The 19,751-nt window shown below is 32.2% G+C and overlaps 1 protein-coding gene across 3 annotated transcripts in view; it reads left to right on the top strand.

Moving 5' to 3' along the window:
• Positions 1-19,751, top strand: part of LOC134253028 (secretin receptor-like) — a 43,536-nt gene that overhangs the window by 17,374 nt on the left and 6,411 nt on the right. For 2 of the 3 annotated variants that reach the window (XM_062735551.1, XM_062735552.1), the window contains exons 2-7: positions 12,488-12,581; positions 15,877-15,987; positions 17,585-17,709; positions 18,040-18,134; positions 18,756-18,921; positions 19,532-19,688. In XM_062735551.1, coding sequence (XP_062591535.1) covers positions 12,488-12,581; positions 15,877-15,987; positions 17,585-17,709; positions 18,040-18,134; positions 18,756-18,921; positions 19,532-19,688 — 748 coding nt within the window. Of the gene's footprint in view, positions 1-12,487; positions 12,582-13,862; positions 13,970-15,876; positions 15,988-17,584; positions 17,710-18,039; positions 18,135-18,755; positions 18,922-19,531; positions 19,689-19,751 lie in introns of those variants that run through there. The other variant, XM_062735553.1, reaches the window with a different exon arrangement.

Raw genomic sequence — 19,751 nt, forward strand, 5'->3', positions numbered from 1 at the left:
CACGAATATCTTACTGGCGAATTCGAAATGCCCAATTTATATAAAAGCGTGCCGATATCTTGCATGCAATGTAGAGATAATGAACACTAATCACACTCAGAAGTCCATGAAATGGAACACAAATACAGAGCAGTGCAAATACAGTGTTTTGTTTTTGAAACTACCGTATAAGTAGAAGTTTTAGCGATTATTAATTTTGGCATTATTAGCGCGGGTGCCGAGATCGCTAAAATTGAATATCGCTAAAAATTAATTGCATTTTATTTGTTATAATTTCTTTAACGTGCATTTTAAAATCGCTTAAATAACATCTCGCTAAAAATAAATTATCAGTTTTTCAGGACAAATCGCTAAATTTGCGTCTCGCTGAAATTTCCACTTATACGGTATTAGTTTCCATGTTTCAAAACAAAGAGTGCACTCTTTATTTGTTGATTTTAGTAAACAGCTCAAGTGAATTAATTTCAATTTACTGCAAAATTTCATGGTATGTATTCAAGAAGCTATGGAAAAAAATTACATACGTGTTTTTATAAAAAATTTTGGCAGCTGTTTTTGCAAAAAAAAAAAAAAAAAAAAAAAAATCCTCTAACTTTGACTTTCATATTATTTAAAAAAAGTAAATCGATAATCTTAAAAATAAATTCTGTAAAACTTTTACTTCTGCAATCCCCAATGAACTTTATTGATTAAGGCTTATGCTGAGTAAAGTTTGAGATCCACGAATTTGTATCTCTGTCACGAATATAACGTGTCGCTCGTGTGGTACAGTGGTTTGTTAGTGTGGTTTATTAAAGTGGTTAGAGCCTTTGTCCTGAGCTGCAGATCGAGTAGAGAGTTGAACTTTGTGTCGCGGGTTCGAATGCTATTAGTGACTGGTCTTTTGGAGGAAACAGTAATATTTGAGGCTCCGTATCGCAGGAAATGGCTTGCCTGAAAGAGACCCCTCTGCTTATAGACCTTAAATGCCGCTTACAAATTTTCATAAATGACACCCAGCTTACCGGTAATGTGTAGCATTCTAATATAAGTGAAAAATGAAATACTGTTTGAATTAAAGAAAACTAGGCTTTCGTTAATGCTTTCATACAAAGTCCCTTAAATTAAAACTTTCTGAAGAAAAAAAACACAGATTCTGTCAAAGAGGCCTTGATGTCATAACACAACCATATATCTTTATCTTAAGGAAGAAAAGTAGCTGCAAACATAATGAAGTCATATAAAAGATTAAAGTGTCTGGTTACACAAAAAATAAGTGATTAACTTGTCTGATTGCATAATATTGGTTGATTGTGTATTCACAATAACCGACCTACCTCTTTATCTTACACATTGATCATAATTCATTCCAAGGATTCCTTGCCTTATCGCTTCCAATATATCCCCTTTTTACTAATTTGTAGACGCAAATTTTCCATTACAGTGTGATATTTTGCGAAAACAATTAATTTTTGTCGTGTTCATTTTCATATTCCAGCATTTCCCCCTTTGAAGAGGAATTCAAGAGTTTATATAGCATACAATTAGCTGAAAGGAAAGGTTAACATTAATCAACAAGCCTTTCGAAAGGATATAATTACTTCTTTCATTTGTATCGAAAATATAATGTGTATGGAAGTATCTGAAAGACAAGCTCTCTTTTAAGCGATATTGAGGAATCAACATTGTTCACGGCTGATAAATTTTCGCGGATTTTGTAGGAAATCCTAATGTACCTACGACTTTTGCATCCCAACGAACATTAAAACATACACCCATTGAGCAAAATAGAGTTAACTATCTTGACTAACAGATATAATTATTAAACAAACTTTTAAAAGCTTTCATAAGAAGATTAATATTAAGAAATAAATCTTTTAATTTTATCTGATGCCTTTGCGATAAAACCATTCCTCAGTAGATACCATCTGGTTAAAAAGAATAACAAAATCCCCCTTTCTTTAATGATACCTTAGAATAATGTTCACATCATTATGAGTTTTTTCTTTCAGTGGTAGAATATTTCAGTTGATTGTTTGTAATGATGGGATTTGGCGGTTCCTTGGCATTAAGCGCCTTATTCCCCGCGAGTAACCGTATCATCACGGCAATCCCACAGCAATTCAGCAATATCCTGCTAATTTACAGAGAGTTTTGTAGCAAAGCATTACTGAAAGTGGTCTTTATTAATGACAGTCAATCTCTGGCATCGAAACACAATCAAGAGAACTAATAGGAATATATAAAAGAAAGTAGATACGAAGTAGTGGTTTCTAAGCAACTTTTTGGACAAATGTGACACGAAAAAGTGTTTACGGCAGAAGGACTTTGTACTCTTAAGAGAAAACCTTTTAAAGTAAAATTTACTTTGCATGGCGTGAGCTTGTAAAATGATTAATGTAAACAATACACATGTATCTTCCTGAAACATTTTTTAAAGGATTATGAAAGCAAAGTAAAAACCATTCCTCTAACATCTTGATCGGAGAAGTAGGTAATGGAAAGGCAGAAAACATTTTCAGTTTAAGGACAACTAGTACTGTAGGTCAAAATGTACAAATAAATCTGAAAAATAAGAATCTTTCGATACGTCACAAATTATTCTATGACTTGGAGTATTGTTTGTACCCTTTGTGCATCTACATTTTGCTGTTAATTGTAATTTGATGCCTATTCAAATTATATTATTTTATGAATATTAAACTGTTGAGTTGCAGCTTTCTTTATCAGTCCAAAAAGGATGGTCGTGCAGCTCTTTTTGATTTTGATTAACTTCCAGCAAAAAAATTCACGACGTTTTGCAATTTCTTCCATTTTCAGAGAAGGTCCTGCAGAAATAAAAAGTGACAGACCTAATTTAATAAAAACTCAAAACCTTAAGAGTATAATGGAATGCATTATCAAAGGACAAAAAAGCCCCTAAATGGAGTGAAAATTTCTCGAGAATTATACACATTAGCAATATATAAAATATGTCCTACAATGAGAGAGATGTTCGTCGTTTTCCCAAGGTTTTCAAATTGTGTGATGCACTTGATCTGTATGTAAAACGGAGATAATGCAATATGAGAGAGAGAGAGAGAGACGCGAAGAGAAAGAAAGAGGAGAGACGCGGATATATAGATAAAGAAATAGGAAAGAGAGACGCAGAGAGAGAGATAGTTTTATTTCCATCTGATATGTCTAGCCGTCAAAATATCTTTGCAAAATGTGCATTTAAATAGCTGATACCTATAGATTAATGTGTACGTAGAGACGGGAAATTCCTGACCTCTATACATAAGGCATTAAATCAATTATCAGTTCTTATCTCTGCAGGCCATCAGCTCTACAGAAGTATATTTAAAGTGATGGGGATGCTGGCAAATTCTTCTACGTTCGCCAATAAATATTTCTGTTTTTCCTTTGTTCATATATATTAATTTCTCTGCTTACAATTCCGGACTTAAGGAACTGATCAGCTTATAAGAAGTTTCAGCCTTAAAGATTGTAACGACAGTGGAAACTATAAAAAGATTCCTTTGAATAGATGCTTGCATCCATACTGCTCGAGTCAAAAATCTAACTTGCACAAATAGCAAATTTGTGTGTTATGTTTACTGGATTTATGAACTGCGTCATGCACTTGCAGTAATCGAGATGTCGTGGGTAATGAGACTTAATTGAAGAAAAAGGGAAATTATCAATATACAGTAATTTAATTATTCTTAATTAATAGGTCTATTAAAAGGTTAAATTGTTTTATATCCTGCTAGTCGCGTCTGTCAGGCAGCTAGTTAGTAAACATATCACAGATTGTTTTTTAGTGTTTGTTTTAATCCAGCTACAAAATACGGATTTTTTAGTCTTTTGAAAAACAAAAACAAAATATGGATGATGAGTCAGAATAAATTGCATGCAAACATCACGTTTTGCTAAAATATCAGGGTCATATATGACAGACTGATAAGAAAATATTGAAAGTTATATTAAACAATTGCATGTCTAGTTCCTTAATTGAATTGAGTGTTTAAAGATTGGCGTTTGCTTAAACAATATTTTTGGGGAAAAAAGTTGCTTTGACGCATAATGTTAGTAGTTGTGAATAGAAAGTTTCATATCAAATCATTTTCTTTTTTGCATTGCTTGATTTTGTTTTCGAACATATCATCATTTTTATGAATGTCAATCGTAATGATTTATTTTTGGCAATGTGATTGGAGACTTGATGCCAATATTTGATTTAGTGTCATTTAATAAAGTAAACATCGTTCTAGGTCACTTGATTTTCTCAGATAACTACGAGTAAATGCTATCTGCTTTTCATGCGTTGGTTTACGTAGTTTGTCGGTTGTAAACGTTTGAAAATTTTCATATTAAACCTACTTTAGCATTTTTTTGATAAAGTAAAAAGAAAATATTTAATAAAACTTTGTGTATTTCATGGTATCTGTCCAAAAGACCTGTGGATGGGGTAAATGAATCATCATAATCAATTAGTTTTTAGGCAATTGACTGATACTCTTCATTTTGTTTATCCTTGGTCATCCTCTTTCTCTTGTTTTTTAAGTTACATAACTTCGTCCAGCATATCAGAGAGTTTGTTTTATTTTTTATAATTTTTATCTTTCTTGGGTTTTTCCCTTTTTTGAGTAATTCACAGGTGCCCGTTGAGACTCTAGAACCTCTTGTTAAGGCATACACGTATTTATATGTCCTATGAGACAGAAGTAAATTCATATGAACATTTTCTATAAGGCAGTTGTCCATTCCTGTTACAGTATTATTTTCAGCATAAAAATAAAAACTTAAAGACTACATAAACTTTTAATTTCACACAATGAGAAACTAACAGTGTTTGTCTCTCAGTTGAATCAATAAGCTAGAGTATGTTCTACGTTTAAACAATTTCTAAAACGAGACAAACTATTGACAAACAAGTTGGTGAAACAAGGATATCAGCAGCCTTGTTTTAAATCATCATTTTGCAGTCTTATGGAGTGATCTTATCAGCAGACATAACCTATGCTGACTGACGTGTTTCCTACTAATTGTTAAGCCACTATTTACACTGTATTGTCTTTGGATTTTTCTGTTTATCCTGATCATGACAAGGAGCACATGGCGGGTGTGACATGTTGGATTAGGGACTCCTCTACTTGGCACTTGATTCTGCCTCGGAATTTTTTTAAAATCCATGTTTGATCTGCTCACGAGCTGCATTGTTAGAACAAACGTTAAACTTGGATACCGTTCCTTTTTACCATATTCCATAATATCAATCGCAAAACACATACAAGTTAATGATGTAATCAAAACTTACGAACACGGTATCATATTTCATATCTCGACATAAAAATGACAATTGCGAAAGTACAGAAGAACACTGTTCTCTCGACATTTGCCATGTAAAAAAAATGTAAACAAAGTGTGTGCAGTGCATGGCATTAATCTAAGTTGATTGAGTGGAAAACGGTTTCCCCTCCTGTTATTAATGCAGTATTGACAGGGGGTGTAAACATATCTTTGATCTAGATATTGTTAGATTAATTGCATTAGAACATTATTTCCGGTAATTGTTACTCATTATCTTATATTTAACTTTTCAAGTGCTTCTTCATTACATAACTACGGAAAGCAGTTGTTAAAAATGCACTTTAAACAGAAAACGCCCCGCACCGAGTGTTTCCTTTATTATTGTTACCTCTATCTGGTAAAGGTAACATTATGGCACATATTTACGGGGAAAGTAACTAACAGGCATTGGAGATAGACCTTTTAACTGTCTACAAGAATTATGAAGACAGCGAACAGTATTCAAGTTCATAGGTCTGTTACCACATTCCAAAAGAAGCAGAGCAAACTCAGACTTCTAAAACATCAGAGGTCACATCCATGCGTGCTCCTTGTCATGATCGAGAAAACAAAAAAAAATCTTAAACATTAAGTTCGCAAATAATGGCCTAACAATTAATATGAAAAACATCAGAACATGTAAGCATTTGACTTAATGATAGATTTTGCATCTATTTGCTGATAATATAATTGATTCGAGCATAGAACATGCGAAATGATCAGTATAAATGAAACTCTTGATACAGAAGATATGTTTATCTTCTTTGCACTTTTATTGGTCGGCAGGGGATGCCCACTCCTCCACTGCACCTGATCCCACCTTTGGTGTTTTGAAGGAGGTCCGTATTTGTTCTACTCCTATTTTGTATTGTTTAATGGACTTTTGAGGTTGAATACGGGGCCTGTTCAATAAATAATACCCTCGGTGCTCGGAAAGAAACAAAAAACGCTTGTCAATTATTTAGTCTTAATGATTTCACTTAAATATTCTCTTTTAATTAAAACACATGTCCGTAGCATTTTTATCCAATTTCTTAATGTTTTAGAACACATTTTTAGTATGAACACATTTTTAGTATGAACCCTCGTATACTGGAATATGGCAGAGCCTTTGATTTCCCTTGACTTGTTTCTTCTTTCTGAAAGGTGTTTTTTTAAGTATGGAAAATAAAACAAGTCAAAGGGTGAAAGATCTGGCGAATATTGTTGGTGTGACAAAACATTAACTTTCTGTTTATCCCCCAAACTCCTTTACTCTTCATGGCATGTGGGTTTGGACGCTGTCATGAAGAAATTTCATGTAGTGGATTCCTCATTTTGGTTCCTCCCTCTCAAAAACCTTTCGATTTCTTTTTTTTTGCAGAAATTTTGCTTTGTTGACTCAAAATTGACCTGCCTCCCAGAATAAGAATTTGAATAACAAGACCACTAATATATAAGAAAATGTTATATAAAATTCTTTTATGCTCTTGCAATTCTTTGCTCTTCTTAGACCTTTGATGTTTTTGTCAAGAACATCTTATTGTTAATTTGTTTGAGGGTTAAAACCAATGGATTCAAGTTTCAGTATCTGTTTGAATGTCAGAAAACGTTGAAAACCACATTTTTTAATTTTTTAAAATACTTACACGCTCTCATTTTAACTCATTTTTCAAAACATAGGGTAACCGTTGAGTACTTTTAAGTTGTTTTTTTTTTAAATGTCAATTGTTTTTAAAAACGATGTGAACTACCATGGTCTTAAAATGATGCTAATCAAATGCTATGTCTTAAAGTCAATCTAACATCATCAGTGATATAATTTGTTGAATTTTGGCAAACAGTGCATTAGTTGTTTTGAGTCAATGTCGCCAATGACGGTATCCATTTTTGATGCCCATCATCATTTTTGTTCAATGAAATCCACCTGACCATGTATCTTACATGTATGTAACAGGCATTGATTGCTATAAATTTCACATATTTCAGTGAATATTTCTTCGGGATACTAAGAAGTTTTACAGCAGCTTTAATAAAGCGTTTAATTTCACTCTACTTTATTGATTCTCTTCCATTCACTTTTAATCCAGTGTCTCTAATAGCCCTAAGATATCCAGCTTCTCACAATGAAGATGAAGAGTGGTCACATAAACTGTTCATCAATTCATTAAAAATTCATTCATGAGAGAAAGTCAAGCATAATGTCATATGATTTCTATATTGTATGTCGTAGAGCTGAGGATATTATTTATTGAACAGTCTTCGTTTTGTTCCTTATCCCCATGGACTTTGCTTGTTTCAATGTAAGTTGAAATTTTTTGAAAATCCAAACAGATCTATTACTTTATTTGAATGCTTACTGAATCTATCTGTTCCTGAAGTATGTCAGATAGTTTTGAAATTGTCTTTAAATTTCTGTATTCAGACACACACTTTGCTTTTTAGAATGTATTCTGGTGATATAGAAAAAAAATAAATTAATGTATATTTTCTTACAAGTCTTTTATAATAAAAACATGGAATTATTATTATCCTGGCTTCAATCTGCCTTAAAGAATCTTTTGAAAAATAATTTAGATAAACTTAAAGAATATGATATATTATATTCAGTGCATCCAGATATGACTTAGAAATATGGATTATTATATATAAAAAATATCTAAACACAAAATTTATATCTATGATAAGCAGAATGAGGTTTGAAAGTACTATCAGAAGTCTGGTTTCAATATGGCATAGTATGTTGTGAGAATTTTCAGTTGCATCTGTAACACTTTAATCATTAGATCTGTAGTGATAACTTAGAAAAAACACTATTTTTAAAAAAGGTCTTTAGCTCACCTGAGCCGAAGGCTCAAGTGAGCTTTTCTGATCACATTTTGTCCGTAGTCCGTCCGTCTAGCTGTCTAGCTGTACGTCTGTCTGTCTGTCCGTCCGTCCATCTGTTACCTTTTCACATTGTCAACTTTTTCTCAAGAACCACGGGGCCAATTTTCACCAAGCTTGGTACAAAGCATCCTTATGTGTTGGGGAATTTAAATTCTTAGAATAAAGGGCTAAGTCCCCTTCCAAGGGGATACAATCAAGAAAAGACTAAAATAGGGTGGGGTCATTCAAAAATCTTCTTCTCAAGAACCAGTGGGCAAGAAAACTTGAAACTTATGTGGAAGCATTCTAAGGTAGTGTAGATTCTAAATTGTTAAAATCATGACCCCCGGGGGTAGGGCGGGGCAACAATAGGGAATCCAAGTTTTACATAGAAATATATAGGAAAAATCTTTAAAAATCTTCTTCTCAAGAATAATTGGGCCAGGATAGCTGAAATTTATGTGGAAGCATCCTGGGGTAGTGTAGATTCTAAATTGTTAAAATCATGACCCCCGGTGGTAGGGCGAGGCCACAATAGGGAATCCAAGTTTTATATAGAAATATATAGGAAAAATCTTCTTCTCAAGAACAGTGGGAAAGCTGAAACTTAGATGGAAGCATCCTGGAGTAGTGTAGATTCTAAATTATTAAAATCAAGATGGAAGTGGGCCGTGGTGGAAGGTGGGGTAGGGGGGGTGGCAAAATAGATAAAGGAAGAGGGGAAATCTGGTAAAGAACCGCATCACGAAAGTTACTCAGGTGAGCGATGTGACCCATGGGCCTCTTGTTATTTTGTTGAGTTCGTGGTGGAGACACCCAAACATTCATGATTATCAAGAACTATTAGATGTAAAATATTTAATAATAATTTATAAAACTATAAAATTTAAAATGAATTGTATTTCATATTTCTTCAACTACAAAGTCAAATCTCCATAAAACGATTCTTTTTCTAACCCACAAAATGATGACCAATGGAATTTTTTTTAAATTTACAGATTATTGGTGTAACAATTTCTTTCTCTTCTGAACCTTTTTACAGCACTAATTATGTTACTCGTAAACCAAGAAGTGAACACGCAGCGTCATAAGCGCATTGAGTTCTGGTGTTTTCTGGTGGTCTGGTTGTTGTGATACAAAAGCAGGTTCCAATGATGTGAACAGAGGAGGTAATTAGCACAGCAGTGCTGTTCTTCCTCTTCTGATTTTCTAATGATTATTTTGACACATCACATATCCTAGTGCAACTATGTTTTGTGATATCTTTCTGGACTACTTTTGCACATATCCAAGTGGAACTATGTTTCGTTATATCTTTCTGTACTACTTTGAAAATATCCAAATATACCCTTAACAAAATCAGTATCAAATAGTTATGACAAGTATCATTATATGCTTGTTTAGATATACTTTGAAAATATCCAAATATACCCTTAACAAAATCAGCATCAAATAGTTATGACAACTATCATTATATGCTTGTTTAGATATACTTTTTGAATGAAAGGCGTTTTATTCCGAAGGGAATGAATCTCTATGTCGGAAAGAAAAGGTTTAATAAAAATTAAACTTTTAAGACGATTCCTCTAAATCTCATTTAAATATTAATAAATACAGTTTTGAAGCCTTTTAAAGCTCTAGTCAAAACTTCATTGAGAATTTGCTTGTTTTTTTCTCCACATGAATTATTACATAATACAGCTAATAAAATAAAGCATGGTATGTATTTTGATTAAATTGGCTTTAATAGTGATTGTAAAATCACATTTTTTCGTGGGGACAAATTTTCGTGGTTTGAGTACAAACTCTTGATTTGAATTCGTGGATGAAGAATTGTTGAGTAGTAATGTATGTAACATTTTACATTTCGTGGTGGACATGAATTCATGGGTCTCGTCATACCTCGAAAACAATGAAAATTAACCCCCCACGAAAATTCATGATTTCACAGTATGCCACAATACCACTCTCATTCAATCTAATACTGTGTGGAACATTAATTTTACATTTATAGTATAAAAAGGCTTTATTATTATCATTATATACTACTCTTCTCGTAAAGTCTCCCCGTAAGACAATATCATTACTTTTGTCAAATAAATCTTCAAAATTTATCAATTAGGATATCCCTTTAAGGGTTTGTAGAACATTTATTAGTTTTTAAACAAGACGTGTTGCTAATCGTAGTTGATCTGTTATATACTTTAATTCCATAAGAGGCAAAAAGTTTTTATTTTAACTGTTTAATATTAAGATATGTTTTATTTAATAGTACACAGCCCATCTGATGACATTTGCATGTCTATGAATTTAGATCTTAAATTAAAACATACTTGTTATCAGTTTAGCAGACTTGAACAATTTTGTAGTTCTTTGCCTTTGTGCTGGAATCTATGTTTTTCAAAAAGTTTGTAAAGATATCAGTTTTTATATTTTCAAATTTGGTCAAATTAAGATGGCATAAGAAGTTTTCATGCAGAGAATATGTCCAAACCCGTATCTATATACATGTATATTGGATTTGTCTTCAAGCTTTGTTTGCACTTTTAAAATACAACTTTATCATCAAATCGTTAAATTGAATTCAATGTCAATTAAGTACTTTAACTAGTTGATAGTCATGCCAGCGGGATTCGAATATGTTAGATATTGACAATTTGTGACGTGATTTATAGCGTAGCATATAAGTCTCTTGTCTAATGGTCACATGCCGAGAATAATCTGTCAGATCTTTTACACATCTTTTGACAAAAGGATCACTTGATCATTAGTATTGCAATGAGACTGAGTTTAATTGACTGAATTTCATTGTGACACTTCAGTTTTTTATTTTCAGAAATAAAAACATATAATTAATCACTTGGAATAAATGACTTAAATGTCACCTAAGCCTCTCTGGTAACTTAATAATATTTGTTTTGGTCTTCGTTTTCCGTCTCAAAAGTTGGTCATGTGTCGAAAAGTACATTACAAAATCTTCTATTTCACCCGTAGACATATACAAAATTAAATTAATAACTCCCAATCATTAACTATGTGCTATCTCCTTGATCTTGAAATTGATGCTTCCTGGGTATGACGTTCACTTGGAGGTTTATGAGCTAGGTATGTTATTTATTCAATTTTTATTACACCTGATATTCAGGTGACCATGAGACTATGGATCCTTCATTGTATTTTATTGTTTTACATTTTTTGGGGCTATTTTAATCCATATTTATGCAAATCAAGTTCATGTCTTCAATTCTTTATATTTCTTGCTTCTAAGAGCAATGTGTTTGATCTGTTCTTGTTATTGCAAAAATATTGATTCTATTGAAGTGATAATTTCTTCCCATTCGGTTCTTTTGCAGAGAATAAATTTTAAATAGTTTAATGTTTTGTTTAATGGACTGTTGATCTTGAATACTCTTCGTCATCTCCATTTATTTCAACCTTGTAAAATCTAGTTTGTCAAGGAAAAGATGAAAACCGACCTTATTGATTTAATAATAAAATGGCTTTCGGACCATGTCATTGCTTGGAGTTTAAAGAACGTTAAGTAATAATAAAGTTAATTAATATAATAAATGATATCAAATTCATGTTCTTGCGTATCGAATCAACTGAGAGACTTTCACTCCAAATGCAGATGATAAGGACATATATATCGCTGCATAAGAAAGGGAAGATGACGATTGAAAAGTGGAAAACATCACTTTTATTTTAAAGCTATGTTGTCTTAACTTGTTTCCGTTAACATCTGTTTCTAGTAGAATTTCCAAATTTGAAACAGGAGATTCAAACTCTTTTATTTGAAGGTTACTATGATATATGGAGTCGACATATGAATGAAAGTAACAAGTGTTTTTTTTTTAATAAAACGTCATTGATGAACATGTATCTGAATGTCAAGGCGAAGGCCACAGAAAGCGTTTTTCTTCTGATTAAGAAGTTTGTGAATAAAGTCTGCTCTATAAAAATTATAAATACAAGAAATGTGCGACAAATATTTTAGCAGTTTTAACGACCTTGAATGCAAAGAGAGTTTCATGCATTTACTTTGATGGCAAACTAACTAATTAATTTCTAAACATAAGCATATCAACTTTTTTTATCGTCAACGTATCAACAAAATTTTCAAAAAAGTTATATCGCTGAATCTATTTCTCCCTCTCGAATTCATTTGGTAGAAGTTTCAGACAAATGCTAAGTCAATAGAAGATATGACAAAATAATTATTTTCAAGTTTCAACTGAATAAAGGTTAAGAAATTGTGATCAAACACTAATGTTTTTATTTATACGATTCCCAACTATGAATCACAATATTGTTTTTTTTTTAATAGACTTCAAGAAAGAAATATGAGCAAATGGAAAAATTGGAAAGAGCAAGCGTGATTTGCCAAAATACAATAGACAGTTATAATGCCTCCTCTAACAGTAAGTATATTTTCTGTTCAAAATCAAACTATTTTGAAGCAACCAAAATTTCTTTTCTGTACTTTAATGCCATATCATTGTTGATACAATTAGTTGTTGGAATTACAGTTTAATAGATCATTTATTTAATAGAATCAAATTGTAATACGATTTCATGTAATGCAGCAAATGTTCTTGATACAGACAATTTAAGTCAACAAGCAGATTTGCCATAAGTAACAATGTAATACAGATCTAACTGTTAGACATGGGAAACAACTTAAGTATTTGATTGACTTCACGGTTTTGATTGTATATTTACATGTTTGTTTTGCACTTGAAATATATTATATACTAGTATGTACTTGTACAACCTATCGGGTATACCTTGCTTAGAAAACATTTACTTTTAAGAGAAATATAAACTTTTGTTAGATGTTCTTTAGGTGCAAGGAAATTGATATCTTATTATCCAAGAAATTCATGGTCTTCTGAAATATTCATCATCAATTTAGATAAAAAATATTCTTTAATCTTCCACCGCGCAAGTTAAACTTTTTTTAAAAATACAAATACTGAAGTGTAATCTTTCAAAAGCTTTTATTACAATAAAGGTATACACCCTCTTTAAAGCCTGGAGACTAAGCAAATATAAAGCTCTACTACAACCTGTTCTAATTAGTTATAATTTTATTATATTTTTTGAATTTTTTTTTCTCAATTTATTTGAAGCATGTACGAGTATAAGACCCTTAGAATAAATAAAAAGAGCATAAGAAACCGTTGATGCTACAAAAGGATTTTCTTTCCTTCACAATACATGTGGAAAGGAGGCTACAAAATAAATAAAGTAAAATTCATTATAGACTGGGTTAGAATTTCATATAAATTTACAATAATATATATTATCATTCAGCAAATCATCTCAGACAAAACAACATAAAGAATCTGGGCGTCTACTATAAAATGTGTTTTTTACCTCCCTTTCAATGTAAATTTAATGATGGATTTAATAAAAAAAATAATATTGATGATAATGATTACAATAAACACCCATTCATGTATTTTAAAATATATTTTTTGTGTAGTTTTAAAACTTTAAGGTCATACACACACTATATTTATTTCAAGGTTGACAATTTAGTCCTATTTAGATATCATGAATGAAATGTTAAACCCAGCCTTAAGAGGATATCGTTTGATTTCCTTTCTCTGTCGGAAATTCCACGGTGCTTTCTTTGTGTTTTTAAGTGCCAGATGCGGTCTTCATAATCTGATTCTCGTTTCCTTGGTGATTTATTATTTCTTATGTATTCTTCCGCTGAAGTGATGCTCAATTATGACTGAGGAATATAAATCTATTCAGCTTTATTCTTTACAAATGTGCGTACTTGATAAACACTATTTCCGTGAGTATAATTTTCACAGCATATTTTAAAAGGACTTTTCTATACTTTTACAGTGCAATGAGATTATGCTACCCTCCTTTCTAATAGGTAATGATCACTTTAATTAATGAACTAATTAAGTGTTTCGATTTACTGCGATTTAGAGTTTTATACGAGGGCTGTTCAATAAATAATGTCCTGAACACTATGACATACAACATAGAAATCGTATAACATTAAACTTGACCTTCTCTCATGATTGTATCTTTAATGAATTGATAACAGTTTATGTGACCACTTTCCATCACATAGTTTCAATGTGAGAAGCTGGAAAACAAGGGCTATTCGAGACACTGCATTAAAAATGAATGGTAGAGAATTAGTAAAGTAGAGTGAAAATAAACGCTTCATTAAAGCTGTTGAAAAACTTGATGAGAATCCAAAAGAAATATTCACTGAAATATGTCAAATTTACAACAACCAATGTCTGTTTTATAGACACCTGAGCAGGTAGATTTCAATGAACAAAAAGGATATAATGGGCATCAAAAATGGGTACCATCTTAGGAGACAAAGACGTACAACAACCATTGTACTGTTTGCCAAAATTCAACACAATTATTACTGATAATGTTTGATTGACTTCATAACACATGGCAAATTTGCTAGGTACATATGTCATTTTTGGGTAAGTTCACATTGTTTTAAAGAAACATTTGAAAGTAAAAAAGCTTGGTAATCAAAGGGTACCCTATATTTTGAAAAATGAGTTAAAACTACAGCGTGTATCTAATATCTAAACAATTATTTTTTTTTAGTGAGAAATTGTACTTTGTCTGAAATTCAAACAGATAATGAAACTCGAATCCATTGCTTTAAACACTCAAAACAAATTCACATTAAGATGTACTTAACAAAAACAGCAATGGTCTGAGAAAAGAAAAGAACTGCAAGAGCACAAAGACAGTTTTATGTGCCATTTTCTTAAATATTAGTGGTCTTGTTGTTCAAACTCTTATTTCTGGAGGAGTCTCAAAAGCAAAATTTTGGTCAAAAAATCGAAAGGTTTATGATAGGAAGGACCAAGTATCAGGAATCCACTACATTAAATTTCTTCATTACAGCGTCCAAAACCACACGCCCGGAAGAGTAAAGGAGTTTGGGGGATAAACAGAACATTAATGTTTTATCAAACCAACAAAATTCGCCAGATCTTTCACCCTTTGACTTGTTTCAATTTTCAAACTTAAAAAAAAACTTTCAGAAAAAAAAAAGTCCAGAAAATCATTGGATCTGCCATATTTCAGTATACGAAGGGCCATACTCAAAAATGTGTTCTGAAAACAGTCAGAAATTAGAAAAAAAATGTTTTGGGCATACGTTTAATTAAGGGAAAATATTGAAGTGAAATCATAAAGACTAAAAGTTTTTTTTTTGGTTTCTTTCAAAGCACCGAGGACATTTTTTATTGAAAGTTCTTGTAATATGCAACTATATGACTATTCTTAAAGGAAATACACATAGAGTTGTCTGATGATCATGTGATTCTTTTAATATAACGAAGACTTATATGCCTGGAAAAAATAATGAAGATTATCATTTTCTCTTTTTTATTTCAAAACATTTGGTGTGCCCTTTGAAACATAAAATATTAAGGTTTAAATTGGTAGATTCATGAATGTACTTCTAAAAAATCCACAGGACTCGATATCTTGTACATATAGGAAAATTGAAATATGTGGAGATATCGAACGGTATCTGAGCCCATAGTCCACTTAACATTATGAAATAGGAGCGGAGCAAACACGGACCTTCAAATCATCAGAGGTGGGATCAGGTGCCATGGAGGAGTGAGCATCCCGTGTCAAAAGACCATATCAAATGTGTTTTCTTAATAAATTTAAACTAGCAAAATTGTTTCTCTTTAGATTTGTATTGTGAGCCTATTTGGGATCAGATTATGTGCTGGGAAGCCACAAGGGCAGGGACTGTGGCGAGGAAGAATTGCCCAGCCTATATAGAAGGTCTAAATACAGACGGTGCGTATAAAACATTGTCAATCCTATACAAAAATTGTTGATTAAATGATAATTGAACATTGTTCAGTCTACATAGATATTATACAGCCTTTATACAAGTTGTCAACATAGACTGTACGTATGAAACATATGGAGATTCAAAATCAAAAATCTCGAGAAGGACGTTAAACAATATACAATCAATCACAGGGGCATCTTATCCACTCTGTTCTCTACTTCACATATAAAAATACACAAGGGAAGAATCGAAAGTACACGATTTTTAAAAAAAGTCAAAAAACAACTTACTTGAGAAAAGTTACACAAATCCTGAAAGGAACTAGCGCAAATAATGTCCTAGTACTTATCCAGGCTAAAATATTCCAGATATATCCATCGTAAATAGCTTTTATCCAACTAAAACCCCAGCTTTCTGCACAGTGTGAATCTCTACGCCCAAGAAAAGATAACTCACCCGGATGACAATAGGGTAGTACCCGAGGCCTTCCGAGTGCCATTGGAAGACTTCGGGCACTACCCTATTGTCATCCGGGTGAGTTATCTTTTCTTGGGCGTAGAGATTCACACTGTGCAGAAAGCTGGGGTTTTAGTTGGATAAAAGCTATTTACGATGGATATATCTGGAATATTTTAGCCTGGATAAGTACTAGGACATTATTTGCGCTAGTTCCTTTCAGGATTTGTGTAACTTTTCTCAAGTAAGTTGTTTTTTGACTTTTTTTAAAAATCGTGTGCTACTTTCGATTCTTCCCTTGTGTATTTTTATATGTGAAGTAGAGAACAGAGTGGATAAGATGCCCCTGTGAATCAATCAAGATAAAAAAAAATCCATAAAACATTACAAAATAGAAGCAAAGCAAACACGGAGCTTCAAAACATCAGAGGTGATATCAGGTGCAATGGAGGAGTAAGCATCTCCTGCCGACCGGTCACACCCTCCGTGTACTCCTTGTCATACACGGGAAATAACGAAAAAAATCCGTCGTCAATTCAGTGTTTAAATAATGGACTAACAATTAGTATGAAAAACGCCAGCCAGCATTTGCATTTGCTTACAAGGTCAGTGTATCGACCATAGAACTTACGAAATGATGACGAGACTGCTGATATTCTTGTTTCATCAACTTGTTTGTCAATAATTTACCTCATTTTAGAAAATATTCATACGTAGAGCATGCACTTGCGTATCGAATCAACTGAGATATATAAACGCGGTATGCAGGTGATGAAGGTATATTGCTGCATAAGTAAGGGATGCTGACGATAGAAAAGTTAAAGTCATCACATTTCTCATAGAGCTTGCATTGGTTGTTCGATTACCAATAACGTCTTTTTCAAGTAAAATATTCAAATATGAAACAGATGTGTCAGACTTAATGGTATCTCAGACTCACCGGGATATATCGTATGAACATAAGAATGGAAATTAATTACTTCTGTTAATTGTCAATTACGTCGTCAATATATCTAATTGTCGAGTGGAAGGTAAAAGCAAAGGTTTCCTTCTTTCAACGCATAAGAATCTGCACAAATTCTGCTTCACATGAATATAAAAAAGATCTGCTAATATGTTGTCCATATTGTACATGTTCATTAGGTTTTGCCAGACGACATTGTACAGAAAATGGCACTTGGTATATCCCTCCGGGACGAAATATCAGCTGGACAGATTTCGGGGACTGTGTTAGCAATAGCCAGCAGATTTATTCTAGTGATCTACTCGTAAGTTCATATTCTCGTTGTTTGGATATTATTTTATATCATTTCTAGTATACATGTATTTTTTGTACTTAATGAAATCAATTGATCATCTAATATCTGCATAAAAATCCAAAAAGCTGTGATACAAATTGAATATATTTTTTTATATTAAAAAAAATACATTTAATAACGAACGGTCTGGTAAATCTACAATGCAAAAGAGAAATATAAGTTAGCAAATGTCTTTTTACACTCATATAACTCATATGATTTCAATAAATATACAATAAATCAGATTGATGTAATTCAGGCTGAAACAATTTCTCTGATTTTGATGTGCTTTATTTGTAGAATCACTTAGCTCGCATCAGACTAATGTACAATATAGGATACGGAGTTTCTCTTTGTTCATTAGTCGTGGCCGTGTTTATAATGTTGTGCTGCAGGTAGGATATCTATATATTGGTTCTACAATGTCAGTGTTGTTTAACTGTATTCTAAATTATTTTGTTAAATGTGAACAGCGGATGCTCTCTCCCCCAAGGCACCCAATCTAACCTCCAATGTTTTAAGAGGTCCTTGTTTGTTTGCTCTTCTCCTATTCTGTATTGTTTAAATGGATTCTATAATTATTATTGTTCCTTATTTTTCTATTTCATTTAAAAGACTTTGAAACTTCTTTAGTAATATTTTCAAAACTTAAATGATTTAGTCTCCTCTCATATGATTTATGTGAATTTTCCTACGGTTATGATGAAGATTTTCTATTTCTTAGATTGACATAGATCTAACATTTAATAAGTTATTGTATTAGAATAAAATTTACCTGCATGAAAGCTCATGTTTTCTTGATTTATACGAGAATTGTTCATCTATGTAGAAAAATGGAGTTGAATTTTTAAATTTTTGACCTGAGAAGAGTCGTTTTATGAATCAAAGAACTCAAATTACTTAGTAATAAAGGTTAAAAGAGAAAAACGTAAAACTAGACAATGGTATTATGTACTTGAAAAAAAAAACGAAGAAAAAATTATATAATTATCCAAAATTTTACTCTTTTTTAACAGGAAACTATCGTCCAAGAGCAACACCCTGCACATCAATCTTTTTATCGCCTTTATTCTGAGGGCGTTCATGTCTTTTCTGAAGGAGAGTTTGTTTGTGGAGGGGGTAGGACTCGAGCAAGACGTGGAGGAAGTTAACGGCGTCTTCCGGTTCCGGGAAGGTGGTACTGTAAGTAATTATTACTATGTTTGTAAAAATAAATCTAGTTATTAATTTCTATTCTGCCAATTTTCATAAACAAAATCAGTGAGACAGATTAGTCTTCGCCTTTGAATATATCTAAGATTCCATTTTTTTAAATGGCGACAGAATATCGTTTCTTCTCCATATTCCTTGAAGCATATTTCCGGGAAAATGAGCTAACTATGAAAAGCAAAAATTGCTAAATGGGAAGAGGTTTTAGAATTATAATTATGTATATCATTTTGTTTGATAAAACTTCAAAAGATTACATGAGCATTACATTTTGATCCATGCTTAGAAATCTTAATTTGATATCCATGAACATTTTCTGATACAATCAGTGAGACAGACTACTTAAAGCTAGTTGATATTACTGGGCTTTCGATAAGATGTAGTCGGCTTCCGTAAAAATCTAAATTTCAAATTTATTTTGACGACGGATATATCCTAAAATTTTATCCCATCCTGTAATGAGGATGCTTACTATTCTTAGGCACCTGATTTCTTGAGTCTGTGTATTGTTTAAAGGATTTTTAAAATTGGTGAATTATCATTATTTTCACTTTTTCATTACACATGATAATCTGTTTTGCAGCACTGGGAATGTAAACTTCTCTTCACTCTGTTTGTGTACACTATATCCGCCTGCGCCATGTGGATTTTTATGGAAGCGTTGTATTTGTACATGATGGTTTATAAAACCATGTTTACAGAAAAACATGGAGTTCATCTATACGTCATATTTGGTTGGCGTGAGTAAAAAAATAATAATGTCAGCTAAGAAGATTATGAAATCAGCTGATCAATAGCTTAAG

Source organism: Saccostrea cucullata, unplaced genomic scaffold, assembly GCF_032062105.1.
Source record: "Saccostrea cucullata isolate Sc308-1 unplaced genomic scaffold, CSIRO_AGI_Scuc_v1 ctg1565, whole genome shotgun sequence".
NCBI classification, from domain to species: domain Eukaryota; kingdom Metazoa; phylum Mollusca; class Bivalvia; order Ostreida; family Ostreidae; genus Saccostrea; species Saccostrea cuccullata.